General features: G+C 38.4%; 1 protein-coding gene across 1 annotated transcript; it reads right to left on the bottom strand.

The window, feature by feature from the left end:
- Positions 1-9,755: 9,755 nt before the first annotated feature.
- LOC130036736 (diphosphoinositol polyphosphate phosphohydrolase 3-beta) lies at positions 9,756-10,375 on the bottom strand. Its single transcript, XM_056128636.1, has one exon. The coding sequence runs from the start codon at positions 10,347-10,349 to the stop codon at positions 9,855-9,857; it is 495 nt and encodes a 164-aa protein (XP_055984611.1). The 5' UTR covers positions 10,350-10,375; the 3' UTR covers positions 9,756-9,854.
- Positions 10,376-17,220: the final 6,845 nt, after the last annotated feature.

The following is a 17,220-nucleotide window of genomic DNA, read 5'->3' as shown; positions in this document are numbered from 1 at the left end:
ACAAAACAGAAATAGTTATACATCCAATATCATCTTCTCTGCCCTTAATAAGAAATATTTTATAAAATTACATCTAAGGGAATGATAATACCAACTCAGTTGCTCCAGCCATCTATCTTTAAAATTATCTATTACATATACCATTCTCTCATGTCCTATACAATCAATTCATGACCTTTAAATCTAATATAATTTGAAAAGTTTTCCCACTCTATAAACATGTCAACATTTTAGCTCAGGTCACCATCATCTCTCTCACCTGGACAATAACCACAGCATTCTAGCCCTCATTTAAATAATTTTCCGTTTCAGAAAAATTAATATCATGTTCCTCTCCTTAAATCCTGAATAAAAATAAGATCTTTCATAATCTAGATTTTTTTGTACATCATTGCTTTCATCTATACAAAATGCTTTCTTTTTCACACCCTCAGATTATATTCTAAACATAAATGAGCAAGTTCTTGCTTCTGAGTCCACAACCATGTACCTTATTTTCCCTATCTATAACAGTTTCCTACTATTTTCCCTGTTTCATTAATTTATTTTTAAAAATTAATTTGCATGCACTGTGAGTGACAATGATGTTAATGAAAATTTCGTGCATATATCGTTCCAATACCACACCCACCACCAGAGTTCCCACTTCGCTCCACTAACGTCCCAAATATCCTCCACCTCCTTACCCTCCAAGGTAAGTTCAGTTGTGTGAAATAACTCTTCAGTTGTGTTGGCTTTGGCCATTTGTTGCTATCTTTTAAAAGTACTTTCCTTTTATTATATTTTTTCAGAGCTTCTGCTTTTATTAGTCCTTTGAAATTCAGAACATCCTTGTCTATTTTTAATTTCCAAGTGTTTGAGTTTTTCCCCGATTTCTGTTTGTGATTAATTTCCATTTTCAAAGCAATGTGTTGAGAAATAGTATAGATGATATGATTTCCATCTTCTGAAGTATATGGAGATCTGTTTTCTGACCCAAAATGTGGTCTGTCTTGAAGAATGTGACAAATATACTGCAAGGAATACGTACTAAACTTTTGGGGAATGAGGTCTCTATGTATGTCTCCTAGGCCTGTCTCTTCAACTTCTTTCTTCAAGACAATTCTTAAGATGCCAAATTGAATGATACTTCTGAGAATCTGTGACACCCTTATCCTTGATAAACTAAGTCTCCTTTCTATGTATAGGCAGAGCCCACTTTATCACAGCTATCATAAATACATAATTATTACATTTGGTAGAAAATTTTTATTTTATTATCACCCAAATACACCTAGAGATCCATGAAGACAGACCAAGTCTGATTTGTGAAACTTGTGAATTTCCAGAGGTTACATAATTATTTGCCTAAGCCTATGAATAGCTTTATTAAAGCTAAAACTCAGGTGTAAGGCTGTCCTGTCCTGTCCTGTCCTCCCGTTCTTCATTGATTTGCTTGAGCAGGCACCAGTAACATCTCCATTGTGAGACTTGTTGTTACTGTTTTGGGCATATTGAATAAGTAACAGGTAGCTTTCCAGGCTTTGCTGTGCTGGCGGGATACTCTCGGTAGCTTGCCGGGCTCTCTGAGAGGGGTGGAGGAAATAAAACCGGGTCAGCCACTTGCAAGGCAAAAGCCCTACCCATTGTGCTATTATTCCAGGTGTAAGTCTAGAAGTATTAAATAAAGGGAAATGTTTTCCTAATTTTTTGTATTTCTGTCATTTTAGTTACTCTAAAACATGATTTTTAAAAAAATTTTTATTAGTGAGACATCATGAGGTACAGTTGCAGACTTACAAATTTTTGTGCTTCGGTTTCAATTATATATAACAGGTTAAAAGTGAGAAAGAACAACTGAGTTTAATGGTTGTACGAGTATAGATTTTAAATACGTATGAAATATTAATATTTAGTTAAGATTAGAAAGGCTAATTGTTACTAGACTTGGACAACAGAAAGAATATTATCTGGAAAGATTTCCTATTTTCTAGAAAACAGCCAGGACTGACTAAATTTCTAAATTTTCCACCAGGGGGAGATATGCCATCACTGATACCAAATACCGTGAATAAAATTTAACAACAAAATATTAAAAAAATTGAGTAGAGAGAGAGTAAGAGGAAATGTGCCAGCCATAGAAGCGGCCGGATTGGAGGGGTGGAGAGGGGCATGGCGGGTGGGATACTGGAAACTTTGGTGATGGAGAATGGGCACGGGTGAGGGATGGGTACTCGAACATTATATGACTGAAACGTAATCATGCAAGTTTGTAAGTCTGTAACTGTATCTCAGGATGATTCATTAAAATTTAAAAAAATAAATAATGAGTTGAAAACATGAGCAGACACTTTCTTAAAGACATACAGATGGACAATAGATATATGAAAAAATGCTCTCCATCACATCATCAGGAAAATGCAAGTCAAAAGAACAAAATACCACATCACACCAGTGAAGACTTACTGGAACACATAAAGAACAAAAACAAGGTGATTACACCAGTTATGGGTGTAGTGTTGTAATCATGTGTATTATAAACCATTATTACAGACACAATACTGTAAATCACAGAATCTCAATTCATAATTTTTTTTTAAATTAAAAAAACAGAGGTGACATGAATGTAAGGAAAAAGGCACCCTTACCCGCTGTTGGTGGGAATGTTGACTGGTTCAACCACTTCTTAAAACAATATTAACACTTCTCAATTAAACTGAAAAATTGTCATCCATACGCTCTAGCAATTTCATTTCTCGGCATTTACCCCAGGGATTAAAGCCACCAATTTGGAAAGATATTTTTGCTTCTATGCTCATTGGAACATTGTTTACAATAGCCAAGATCTGGAAGCAACCCTTGTATCCAAGAGCAGATGACTAGATTAAAAATATTGTAATAATATACATGATTGGAATTTTTCTCAGCTACAAGGTGCAATCATGCAATTTGCTACTACCTGGATGGAACTAGAGGATATCATGCTAACTTAAGTCAGTCATAAGGAAAGGAAAAGACACAAAATGATCTCTCATACGTGGGATATATACATACATAGTAAGGCATCAACAAATGACCAAAGGCAACAGAACTGAAAAGTTGATCTACAGAACTGAGGTTATCTTGTGGGGTACTATATGAGGGAACCACATGAATGGGAGGGGTATTTGGAACATTGGTGAAGAAATAAGTCACTCTAGTGGTGAATGTAGTATTTTAACTGTGTATGCATGAAAATTGCATTAACAGAAGCAAATCATTATACCTCAATAAAAATGTAAAACATAATTTCTGTAAGATGGCATAATAAAGATCATCTACCAGAATACTCAAATCAAAAATATTTTAATGGAGCAACACATCACAAAAAAGAATCTTGCGGTGTGTCTTTGTAAGACACAGGTAAAAGGGCCCTAATTTTTAGTGAAAAAAGTTTAAATGGTATAAAACCTGGTCTGGATCCTCTATACGCTCAACACTGAGCCACCACCCATACCCAAAGTTTAAAATTCCAGATGTCCTAGCCTGCTATTTCCAAAACAATCCTATTTTGTCTTGCACTAGAATTTGGTGAGGAGAGAACTTTGTTTGCTTCCAGACTCAAGTTTTGTGTTTATGTTTACATGACATAGTTATGTGTTTATGTTTTTGTTTACAACTGAACCTCTAAACGGCAAAAGTAACACAAATCCCAAAAGCCCCTGAGCATTAGCCTAAAAATTCGGAGGTACAATGTGACTGTGTATGCACTTAACAATTTAAAGGATATGGATATCCTATTGGAAGGTACTTACCTGTGCCATAAATTTCAAATTAATTTTTTGGACAGAAAAAAGGATGAGATAATTATGCATATATTTTACAAACCTGATTATTCTAGGCAGGTGGTCATAAATGATTATTATTCATTTTAAAATGTTCCAAACATTGTGAAATTAAAATTATAATCATAAAACCATGTTACAAAAGATAAATTATAGAAAATGTGGATTATTGTTTTACCTGGAAATGCAGCTATGTCTACTATTGAGGTTCAAAGTTAATCATAGCCTGACAGTGGAATTAAGTATGTTTTGCATATGCAAGTAGAAGACCTCCAGTGAAATAATTTACAATCAAGGGAAGAACAATTCTATTAATAATATTAGCTCATGAACAAAACTTGGTTTTAGAAGGGATGTGTTTATCTGAGCTATGAATTTGTCTAAGGAACAGAGTAAGGTTTACAAGAAAATTCTGCAGAAATTTTTTCAATTTTTATTATGGAAAATTTAAAACATACAAAAGTATAAAGAATATTATAATGAATTCCAAAATATCCATCAGATAGCTTCAACAATTATTAATTTATCACCAATCTTGTTCCATATAACCTCAGATTATTTATAAGTGAATACCAGTAGTATATCATATGACCTGTAAAATTTATAATATATTTGTCTAAAATATAATGATTGCAAACATAACCACAGTACATACCTGAAAAACAATAGGAAAGATATACTTTTATTTCAAGTTCTGTAAAGACTGGGACAGCAATCAATAAAGTTCCATGGTACTGTGAGGAAAAGTGTAACACTAAAATGGGTTCCAAGATTTATCCATACACTTGTTTTATAATACAAAATAAAAAAATACAATATTCAAGCTACTCTTAGGCCTTTGTAGAAAACTGGGGCAGAGTGCTGATACCATGACACATCCCAGGTAAAACGGTAAAATTTCCTCTACATATATTTGTTATCTTGAAGATACTCCCTAGAGACAACTGTCCCAAGTTCTCTCTTTTTAAATCCCATATATTTTTGTGTATTCCCCTCCTTTACAGATTTTTCCCCTACTGCCTTTTTCAAGTGACAATTAAGCTTTCTTTGAGTCCTCTACCCCCCTTTGTGTAGAAATGAGCTGGCATGAGAGGCTTATGGAAAAAGGGGTGAAAACTGTGGCAAAATTTATTAGTAGCAGGTAAAAACACACACACACACACAAAAAAAAACAGGCAAACTATGTCCTATTACTGACTCTAGAAACCACTTAAAACTGCAATTTTTGTTGTCACTGACATAAAATAGTGTGGTTTACTGAATATGTAAAATTCGAAAAAATAATCTTTTCTTCAAAAAGTTAAGATTACATATATGTGGCAAGGCCTTGTAAAAGCATCAGATGTATTATTCATATACTGTTTTAAGTAAAGGTAAAGGCCCTCCCGTTGATCGTCGATTTGCTCGAGCGGGCCCAGTAACGTCTCCATTGGAGACTTTGTTGTTACTGTGTCTGAAATGTATTTTTATAAAAACTCACATATTGTCATCTGATCACTGTATTTATTTGGAATTACTTTTCATAGAAGTGATTTTTTTAAATAAAAATTTAAGCAAATTACAATAGTACATTACAGTACAGTGATTCTGAGAACTTATTCTACAAAAGTAAATGATGGTATAATTTTGATACTGGTAATCACTGTGTGACATAGAAATGCAATGATTCTTGTCCTTAAACATCTTGAACAACTGCCTTAAAATTTTTTGGAAATCCCTAATACAGAAAAACCACACACAAGATGGTCAAGACAGCATTCTCTACTAGCACCAGATTAGAAGGGGGAATATTTGGACAGAGTTCTTACAAAATATAAATTGAAACAAAAAGAACCTTCAGTGATACCAAACACAATTCAAGTAGAGTCTCCAATATGCAAAGATTTGAAAAGATGAAGGAAACTTGGTTTTTGCTCTTATTGGTGTCATATTATAATGGAGTAAGCAGATACAGCAAAAGAAGAGGCACAATAAAAGGCTATAGGTACTGATTTAAAGCGTCTTCACAAAGAATAGTACAATAATCAGGGCAAAAAGTGTCAGTGTGATAAAACAGAGCAGCAGTGTCCCAAGATGTAGGAAGAAAAACATGCTGTCTCCTTGGAAACATGGAAACGCTTCACCTATGCTTGAAAATTCCACTGATCAATGCTTCACATGGATGATTCTTTCAAATCATCTTTTCTGTTCACCTGGAAAAACAAACCAACATACAAGTATTAGATTTGCACTCATTTAACATTTCCTCTATAGACAAAATTACAAAAGGTTTGTGATTTGCACCACTTGCTTCACGTCTGAAAAACCTTCAAAGAATGCAGATACAACATGAATCTGCATCAGAAGCTGAAGGAATTACAGGTCAATATATATTAAGAAATAAAAAATCAGGAAGGCAGTAAGACAAGAAGTCTTGAAAATGCAGTTCATGAAACCAATTCAAGTCAAGTTTCCATCTATTAAAGAATTATGGTATAGTGACCATGCACTTATACAAATAAGAATAAAATGTGACACCCATGGCATGTACACAAGAGAGGTGCCTTAACCCAGGTTTCCAGAAAAGAAGTATCATAGAAGTTTAAAAAGTTTTATTGCTTCCAATTTTGTATTTTAAGAAACTGAGCTATTTGACTCTGGGAATCCAGATTGGTTCAGCTCAGACTGATCTCTGGTCTTATAAAACCTTAAGTGTTTTAACTTGAATCTAAACTTGGTCTTAAAGAGAAAAAGAATATCTTATAATTTTGTTTGTTTGTTTTGGGTAACATCCATCTGTTCTCTGCGTATATTCCTAGGGTACTTGGAGAACTGTCTATGGTGCCTGAGATTGAATCTGGTCAATTCCATGCAAGGGATTAATCAAGCTCCTTAACTCCTATATTATCTTTCTGGATCCTCCCCTAAGCTGGATTCCAGACAATATGTCACAAAACTTAAGTGAGGCTATGTGTAAATTCTGAAAAATAGCATAACTTATTCTAGACGTTTCTAGTGTAGGGGAGAAGAAAAAATTTAAATTATGCTTTGACAATTCTTAATGAGTTAAAATGAATTAATTATTAATTAATTATTTTTATTAATGAATTAATACATTTTAACTTTGTAAGATATGTAATTTAAGAACTAAATAAGATGATGCATTTTTACCTCTGGCAATGGAAAATACAAGTTAATCTTCCAAAGTGTTTCTGAAAGCATTTCAGAAGTTTTTCCTAACAAAATATCTATTTGATAAGAGTCCTGTGAAAAGGACTCATCTTTTTGGAATTAAAAATATATGCTCAAATAAATACATATTTGAGATTGTTAGGGAAAAGCAATAAACGTAACAATATTTTATAAACACTAAATCAGATAATCAAACAGTTACTGGTTTTAAATGAACTACCATTAATATCTTATTTAACTTTATAACAGTGCAGAAAATGTTCTTTTCCATCAAAAGCTGAATGTTATCTGTCCTTAGATATATTATAATTTTGTTTCAAATCTGTGGCACCACCAAAACTTTTTACAAAGTGCAATGGAAATCACTCCTTGCCAGCAATCTGATAGAAATGGTAATAATTTCTAGAATTATAATTGGAAAAATATTTGAGTATTTTGAAGAGTAATAAAAAACAAAGCAGATGAGGAGGCAGTACAAAAAGTATGTATTTTGATATTCCATCTAGAAAGAAAAATAATTATTCTATGCTCTAAAATGTGAATACATGTTTGGAGGAGGAGGAAAGCAATGGTAAAGACACAGGGTGCTAATTTCTAAATTCAGGTTCAAGCAACATTTATGTGATAACTAAAATTTCATTAAGCTAAGAAGTTGGATTTGTGTTGCACAACAATTTGCTTTCTTTGAGAGTAACTCTGGGCCACATAGACAAGAGGTAAATTACTTGCCCTGTGTGTAGCTGTGGTGGCTGTGACCCTGGTTGGAATCCTGGGCGACAATATATGAGCCCCTGAGAACCACCAATAGTTTCTCCCGAGCATAGAGCCAGGAATAGCCCCCTGAGAGCAGTGGGATTGGTTGCCCACTCCAACCCCTCAGGGTAATTATTAAAATTTAAGTAGTAATTGTGTTTGAAGAAGATATTAATCTATATAACAAAATGTTTTAAATAATCACTATAAATTTATACTCATGGTTTAACTTTTTATTTTATTTTTTGCTTTTTTGGGTCACACCCAGCAATGAACAGGGATTACTCCTGGCTCCACACTCAGGAATTACTCCTGGCGGTGCTCAGGGGACCATATGGGATGCTGGGAATAAAACCCAGGTCAGCCGCATGCAAGGCAAACACTCTACCTGCTGTGTTATTGCTCCAGCCCCATCATGGTTTTTTTGTTTTGTTTTGTTTTTTGGGTCACACCTGGCGATGCACAGGGGTTACTCCTGGCTCTGCACTCAGGAGTCACTCCTGGCGGTGCTCAGGGGACCATATGTGATGCAGGGAATTGAACCCGGGTTGGCCGCATGCAAGGCAAACGCCCTACCCGCTGTGCTATCTCTCCAGCCCCCCCCCCCCATGGTTTAACTTTTAAAAAGCTTTAAAATTGATCAGGTATTATGTATTGAACAAACTTTTGACTACTAATAACCCTATACATAAGTTTATCTTTATATTCTGACATGGACTAATAACATAAATGTAATTGTTTTGAGAGGGCATTACAAGCAGGGCTCAGGAGATCTGAGATCATTCCACCCAGCTTACTGGTTTGACTGGTCAGTGTTCCAGCAGTAAGAACTATACCCAGCTGTGCCTGTAGAGCCATGCATTGTCCTGGATCAATGTCAGCTCCTGCACTCCAACCTTTTGAGTTATCTACCTAGAATCACAAATGTTTTTAAGATGTTAAACATTAGGGCTGGAGAGATAGCACAGCGAGTAGGGCGTTTGCCTTGCACGCGGCAGACCCGGGTTCGACTCCCAGCATCCCATATGGTCCCCTGAGCACCACCAGGAGTAACTCCTGAGTGCAGAGCCAGAAGTAACCCCTGTGCATCGCCAGGTGTGACCCAGAAAGCAAAAAAAAAGACATTAAACATTATATATTGAAAAGTATCACTAATCCATACTCTTTGCAACCACTATTCTCAGCCTTGCTGAGATTAAATTAATTCACAAAAAAATCTAGACTTTCTACTTTTTTTAATTCAGGATGTCTGAGACCTCCTCCAAAGTAAGTTGAGTGACACAAAATACCTATCAACAATAAATAAGAAATAAATCAGACTTAAGGAATACCACAGTGGGTAGGGTGCTTGCCTTGCACGTAGCTGACAGGGTTCAATCCACATCACCCCATATGATCCCCCAAAGCATTCTCAGGAGTGATCCCTGAGCACTGCTGGGTATGGCCCCCAAACAAAAAGGAAGATGACATCCTCTAGAGTAACTTGAAATTAGGAGTATTTCTTAAAAGGGAAATTTAGATCAAATTTCTGGAAATAAAAGTGTCATCGTCTGTGGAAAGACAACAAGATGTAAAGTTTCCTAAAGTTGTACCTTTTCCATTCCAATGATCAATTTACACAGTGTGTTGGGGGGGGGGGGGTCATTGCTTGTAAGGGGTTATGCTTTGGATGAAAAGAAAGTAAATAATAATAATAATAGGCACAACTAAGCAGATCTGATTTTTAAAGGCGTTAAGTTCATTAAGAATAGCCCCCACCACGCCCCTCAAAGACGTAAGTCATCCTGGCTCCAGAAACAGTCACACACACCCAAGATGGGCTAGGTAAGCAGTTCCAAGCAAGCATCTTTCAAAGAACCTCAAGTGGCTGGGGCTTACCGAAATATGTGACAGTACCACTAGAATTGATTTCCAAGCATCTGAACAGCGTGCAAATTGTCTGAGAATGGTGCTCAGCGACTGAGACAGTTTGCAAGCATGATTCAGAGAGCTGCCAAGGAAACAAAAGAAGCCTCACTCCCCCCCCCCCCCCCCCCCTTGAGACTGCACATGGCATTAGAGGTGCACCAGGCATGATTTCTTTTAAGGTAGGTGGAAAAGCAGTAGTCTGCGCAGGAGAGGTACATACTAGGGAGCGCTGTCTGGCAGTGCAGGGGCCACGGAGTTTCCATTGGTCGGGGAACCGCCCAGCTTCAGTTTCTCCAGATATTCGGCATGCACGGGCTTGTGGCATTGGAGAACCTTGATGGCATCTTCGATTTTGAACCACTCGCGTTTCCTGCCGATGCTCAGCGAATCTTCCCAGTCATCCAGAATCTCGGTGACGGTCAGGACATACACATAGGTTCGGTGCTTGCGATCTTGGTTCTGCTCGAAAACGCCGAGGAGCCGGCCTAACTTCCCCTTGACTCCCGCCTCTTCGTACACCTCCCGGACCGCCGCGCCGCCCGGCTCCTCCTCGGGCTCCATGCCCCCTCCCGGCACGATCCAGCGGTCGGGGTAGCGGCTGCTACTCACTAACAGCACCTCGTCTTCGCGCTCGTTCCGGAAGCACAGGCACGCCGCCCGCTGCTTGAAGCCCTCCGGGTCGTAGGTGCGCGTCTGGTTCGGTTTACACTTCATCCTCTCGGCCGCGGCCGGTCGGCGTGCTGGGGGGATAGAGAGACACACACACGGACTAACACACGCGCGCGCGCGTACACACACGCGCGCGCGCACACACACACACACACAGGGGCGGGGAGCGAGAGGCGCCTCAGCTGCGAGCCCCCGAGCCTGGGCAAAGACGCGGTGGGGACCGGCGAGATCGTCAGTCCCCGGAGGGCCCCGAGGGTCCAAACACTCAGGCGCTCTGGCGGGGGAGATGAGGCCGCTGCCGCCTTCTACGTTCCCGCAGCCGTCACTAGCCCAAGCCTGCAACTCTGACCAAGGACCCCCGCACCTCTGGCGCTTGGCTCCCTCTCCTTCAGCGTAGGTGGCAGGGACAGACTGAAGTAAGGAGCCTCCGCGTGCTCGTTCGCGGACTCATTCACGTGCGCGTTCCCGTCGGGAGGGTGCGAGATGAGGGCGGGGGGTGGTCTCGGAGCTCCAGCCGGGTACAGCTCTTGGGACCCACAGCGCACGCGCCGGATCGCGGGCTCTGAGAGTCCTGCGCCACAGTTTATTCTTCGAATCGTCACATATACTGGTTGATTCCACTTGTGCCTTTCTGTGAAGCTTGGCTGTGGCGCGCACAGATGGTTGTCTGTCCTCTGTCCCTTCCCATAGCGCGGCACCCAGTTTCGTCAATTTAACACGCGGTCAGGGGCCACCATCTCGGTCCTAGCTCATAATACAATACCCTGGTTTATTTAGAGGAAGGCCTGGTTTTGTTGCAAGGAGCATTTGGTGATGTTGGCCAAACGGCCCCTACTCTCTGTCAAGTCATGTCATTCAGTTTTATTTCAACAGGTTCTTCCCCTTGTGGGCATCTTGGCACAGCCCATAAACGAACACTTTTCCTAGATCTTAGTTGAGGCCTGGCCCAACCTCTCTGCTTCAGTTTCCTCATCACCTGCTTGAGAAATTCTTGACCAGCTTCTCTCAGTCCCTCCCCACACAAGGAATCAGAGTCACCTGACAGCAGTTCGTCCCAAGAATCTCACCTTCCACACATTCCACATTCTTCTGCCAAACACAGGCTGAGAATTTGGGAAATATGCCTGCGGAAATCTGTTCCTTTTTATCATTTGATTTATTCCTCTGGAACTTGGCGCTGTCACGTTTTGCTTGGCCCCTTCTAACCTCTTGGCCTATAGCCCAAGCTCTCATTCTCTTATTTTTCTTTTTATAGGGGCAGCATCCTGGTGTGCCAAGAATATATGCGGTTTGGAAAGATAGTTGCTCATTTTTTCTTTTTTTCTTCTTCTTTGGTCACACCCAGCGTTGTACAGGGGCTATTCCTGGCTTTGCACTCAGGAATTACTCATGGTGCTGTTCAATGGGACTACATGGGATGCTGAGAATCAAATCTGGGTCGGCTGCATGCAAGGCAAATGCCCTACCCACTATACTATAGCTCCAGTCCCCAATAGTTGCTCTTAAGAGCTTGAGGGACCATGTGGATATGGCAGCCAGGTCTTTCTGCATGCAAAGCTAAGCTCATCCCATTGAGCTCCCTCTCCAGCCCCTTGATCTTTTGATTTTAATTTTTAAATTTATCTTTATTTTTAAGACACTGGTTTATGAAGTTATTCATAATAGAGCTGCTTCACACATAGAATGTTACAACACCAATCCCACCACCAGTGACACCTTCCCACATCAATGTCCCCAGGTTCCCTCCTTCCCTCAGTAACAGGTATTTAACAAATTTATTTCATATCACTTGCTCCAATAATACATAAGGAATGGCAATTGGAATTATTAGAAAATAAATCAATGAAGTCAATGTATGATTTTAATCCATGTAAATAAATTCATTCCATCTAATAGAGCATAATATAATCTTATTCTCATTTATATAAATAAGTTTTCTACTATGGCACCTATAATATACAAAAATTTTATTTTGTACTCTGATATCATTGTGATAATTGTCATCTCTTTCCTGCCATAAATAAAACTTTGAAAAAATTCTGTGCTAGTATATTTTAGAGTTTAGATGAAATGGGTAAAATTCACAAATGTAAAACTTAGTAAGAATGAACAGAATTAAGAAAATTTAAGCAGGAAAAATCAGAATACACCAAAAATGTGCAAAGTGTTTATCTTTGAGAAAGAATATTTGTTATATATTAGAAATATAAGATACCTCCTAAAATAATAGGTATCACTTGAGTGCATATAAAATACTGAGTGTAAAATATTGTAATGAAATTTCTGTGGACTGAGGTTGTAAAGGTAGTACAGTGGGTAAGGAGCTTCTCTTGCATGCAGCTAAGCAGGTTCAATCCCTGGCACCCCATATAGTCCATGGACAACTGCCAGGAATGATCTCTGAGTACAGAATCGGTAGTAAGCAGTGAGCATTGTCAGGTATGAACCCCTCAAAATTCCCCCCCAAAGTCTATGGATCTTGAAAAAAAATGATCCGACAAAAAAATCTTCCACTTGTTTATGAAAAGTCCACCCATATGTCCACTCTTCTGCCATCTTGCTATTTAGTCATCTTTTTCTGTGGACAATGATCTTGGAATCCAGCAAGTAGGAACCTGAAAACTCACTTTTTTCACTCGTTTCTCCCCCTTTTTTAAAAATTTAAGAATTATAGTTTACAAAGTTGTTGATAGTTGAGATTTAGGCAATTAATATTTCAACACCAGTCCCATCATTCCCTCCACCAGTGTTTCCATATTCCCTCCCAAACCCCACCCCTGCCCCTTCACTGCCTGTCAACTTGACAGAAATATTACAAAGTTCCTGTGGTTGCAGCTTACATCTCATGTTTTCGTGTGTCGTTGTGACTATATTTTGGATATACAACTATACCACTTTCCCATATCACCAGTATAACTGAAGCTATGATGCCTGTCCACCCATTACTTTGTATTCTCTTCTCCCCTGCCTTGATTTCTTTCCTTTTCTGTCATTATCATACTCTCTAAACACTGGGGTCAAGGGTGATCCCCCTTTACATAGTACATTTAATCATCCAGTGTTCGTGCATGCAGCTTACCATATTCGATACCTGATAACCCATTAGTCCCTGGACCACTGCCAGGAATTATCCCTGAGCACAGAATTAGGAGTAATTCCTGAGTATAGCTAAATATGGCCCCAAATCCTTCCCCCGATCTATGGATGTTAAAATAACTGATCAGAGATTTACATTTTCCTATATATATCACATATATGTGAGATTATCCTTGTTTGTCTTTTTTCTCTGGCTTACTTCACTCAACATGATATCTTCCCATTCCAACCACATTGTAGCAAATTGCATGGTTTCGTCCTTCCTTGCAGCTGCATAGTATTCCATTGGGTTGTCACTGTTACTGTCACTGTCCTCCCGTTGTTCATGGATTTGCTAGAGCGGGCCCAGTAACGTCTCCATTGTGACACTTGTTACTGTGTTTGGTATATCAAATATGTCATGGGTAGCTTGCCAGGCTTTGCTGTACGGGCCAGGTACTCTTGGTAGCTTGCGGGGGGCTCTCCGAGAGGAGCAGAGGAATTGAACCCACATCGGCCTGCAAGGCAAACGTCTTACCCGCTGTGCTCTTGCTCCAGCCCATTCCATTGTGTTATATACCACAACTTCATAATATGTTCATCTGTTGCTGAACACCAGGATTGATTCCATACTTAAGCTATTATAGTGAGTGCAGTAATGAATAATAGTGTGCATATGTCTTTTTAGATAATGCTTTTATGTCCTTGAGGTAGATGTCTAAAAGTGGAATTGCTGGGTCATATGACAGTAAAATTCTAAGTTTTCTTCATACTGTTTTCCATAGGGGTTGTACCAGGCAACATTCCCAGCAGTTGAGATTTCGTTTTCTGCCACATCCCTGCCAACACAAATTGTTCCTACTGTTTTTGTTATGTGCAATTCTCACCAGTATGAAATGGTATCTCATTATTGTCTTGATTTTAATTTTTCTGATGATAAGTGATGCCGAGTACTTTTTCATATGTCTAATGGCCTTCTGCTTGTCTTCCTCTGAGAAGTGTCTATTCATTTCCTCTCTCTAATTTTTGATAGGGTTTTTAAATTTTTGTTGCTTATCTTTGTAAGTTCTTTATATATCCTGAATATCAAACTTTTATCTTATTACTGAATGCAAATATTCCTCCATTCAGTTAGCTTTCTTTTAGTGTAAACTCACTTTTTTAAAAATGGGGGGACATACGCAGCGGTGCTGGTGGACTCAGAAAACCATATGGGCCTCCTGGGAAAAAAGACAGCCACATGATAGGCAAGCACCCTACTTGCTATACTATGTCTTAGGCCCTGGGGACTCACTGTTCTAATGCAGTAAGCCATTTCAATGGAGGAATAAAATGTAGAATGAGATCAGACTGTTTGATTTTGAAACAAAAATACTATTAAAACGTATAAAAATTTAAAAGTTTTCATAAATTGGCATAAATATTTAGTTTGATGTACAAATTTATTGCACCTTCAACATCACCCCAGTGCCCAAGACCCTCTACTTGTGTCCTTATGTAACTTCTAAGTGTATCTTTTCCTCCCCTCCTGTCACCGCCTCTTTGGTTATCTCTCTTTTGTAATTTTTAAATGGCAAGGGTTTGCCATGATCCAATATTGTTTAGTCCCTTGTTTTGTTTCTTTTTGTGCCATAATTAAAAATTTTAAGTACAATTCAATTCAGATTCCAGGTTCAGCTCCACTCCATGCATACCAAAATATAGTTCTAAAAATGATCTTGTTCCCATTGGTTAGATGCAGCTGCAAAATCTTTAGCATATTAAGACCAAAAGGTGTGGGCTGCATATGAAAAGCTGAATATATACGTATATATACATATATATTATATATATGACTGTCCTCCCGTTGTCTATTGAATTGCTTTAGCAGGCACCAGTAACGTCTCCATTGTGAAACTTGTTACTGTTTTTGGCATATCGAATACCCCACGGGGAGCTTACCAGGCTTTGCTGTGCAGGCAGGATACTCTTGGTAGCTTGCTGAGCTATCCAAGAGGGGCGGCCTCATGAAAGTCAAACGCCCTACCCACTGTACTATCGCTCCAGCATATATATATATATATATATATATATATATATATATATAAAGTAAAGTAAAGGCCCTCCTCTTGATCATCGATTTGCTCGAGCGGACCCAGTAACGTCTCCATCGGAGACTTTGTTGTTACTGTGTTTGGCATATGGAATACGTCATGGGGAGCTTGCCAGGCTCTGCCGTGCGGGCGAGATACTCTCGGTAGCTTGCTAGGCTCTCCAAGAGGGGCGGAGGACTCGAACTCGGGTCGGCCATGTTGGCTGCGTGCAAGGCAAACACCCTACCGCTGTGCTATCGCTTTTATATATATATATATATATATATATATATATATATATATATATTTTAAAAGACATGTGGATAATCAAAGCGAATTAGAGAGTTTGGAGGAGTGAAATTCACATTATTAATAAATAAGTAGGAAAATAGATGAAAGCAGCCTCTGTTCATCAGCATATCTTTTTTGAACTAGAGAAAGTACATTACAACCTGGATCTGTGAAAATATTACTTGTACCTCCAATACTGTTAAGTTCTGTTTCATAGTTTTTTCCAGTTTAATGAGGTTGTACAGAGAAAATATAAGTTCCTCAGTTTGGTAAATAAGACAAAATTATAATTATTCAATATAAAATGGCTACTTGCAGGGTAGCTCACAAGAAATTATGTAAAATGTATTTTATATGATATAATGTAATATTTAAAATTATGATTTCTTTTATGTATGCTATCAATAATGATGCATCAAATATGATTTGGGGTATGATGACATTAATTAGACCTATGTCAAACACTCCAAAACAAATAGATAGTAAGTACCCTAATATATATGTTTTGAAGTTTTTACTAGGTAGGAAATGAGAAGATCTCTACTTGACTCTGATAGAGGATTTGAATAAATGAAGAGGTATATAATTTAATAAGTATGGAAATATTGGGTTGGTGTCTCAGAGTAGGAGACCCCACAAGGTTCCAGTCACATGAGCCATCTACTTCACAGTGACCAAATACTACATCCTTATCCTAATCAGGAATATTCTAGTATATTCCATCACCTTTACAACAGATTGAACATATACAATATGGCTCTTCATGGGAAAATATTTTGTGGAAGGAGATAGGAATAGATTGTTTGTGTTATTGTCTTTTCAACTTATAATATGGAAAGAGGTATGGGTTGGAATACTAGTGGCAGTCATAAAAAATTTCTATTTGGAGGTTTGATTAAATGTTTTATTAGGTTTAATTGAATGCTAAGGACAATTTCAAGTTATCCCTTTTCCCCCAGAATTTTAAATAACAATTTTGTTATTTACCTATTATAATGATAGGGAAAGAGTGGTTGTGTCATTTTTCAGAAGAAGGAAGAATAAGAATGAGAATGAGAATGAGAATGAGAATGAGAATGAGAATGAGAATGAGAGGGAGAGGGAGAAGGGGAAGAAGAAGAAGAAGAAGAAGAAGAAGAAGAAGAAGAAGAAGAAGAAGAAGAAGAAGAAGAAGAAGAAGAAGAAGAAGAAGGAGGAGGAGGAGGAGGAGGAGGAGGAGGAAGAGGAGGAGGAGGAGGAGGAGGAGGAGGAGGAGGAGGAAGAAGAAGAAGAAGAACATTTTGAAAAACCTAGCATTTCCTGGTCTGTATTTACCACAGCTAATTATGAACTACAAGATTCTCAGACAATTATAGTAATAAACAGCGACAGCAACTACTGAAGTCTGTGTCTGCCTCCCTGTTTCTTCTGCCACACCTTCCCTGATCTGGGTGATGGAATTTGTTTTGTCCAATGTAAAAACAGCAAGTACTAAGCAT

Source organism: Sorex fumeus, unplaced genomic scaffold (assembly GCF_029834395.1).
Source record: "Sorex fumeus unplaced genomic scaffold, SorFum_2.1 ptg000065l, whole genome shotgun sequence".
NCBI lineage: Eukaryota > Metazoa > Chordata > Mammalia > Eulipotyphla > Soricidae > Sorex > Sorex fumeus.
Note: the sequence above shows the minus strand (reverse complement) of the source record. Positions and strands in the feature narration are given on the sequence as shown.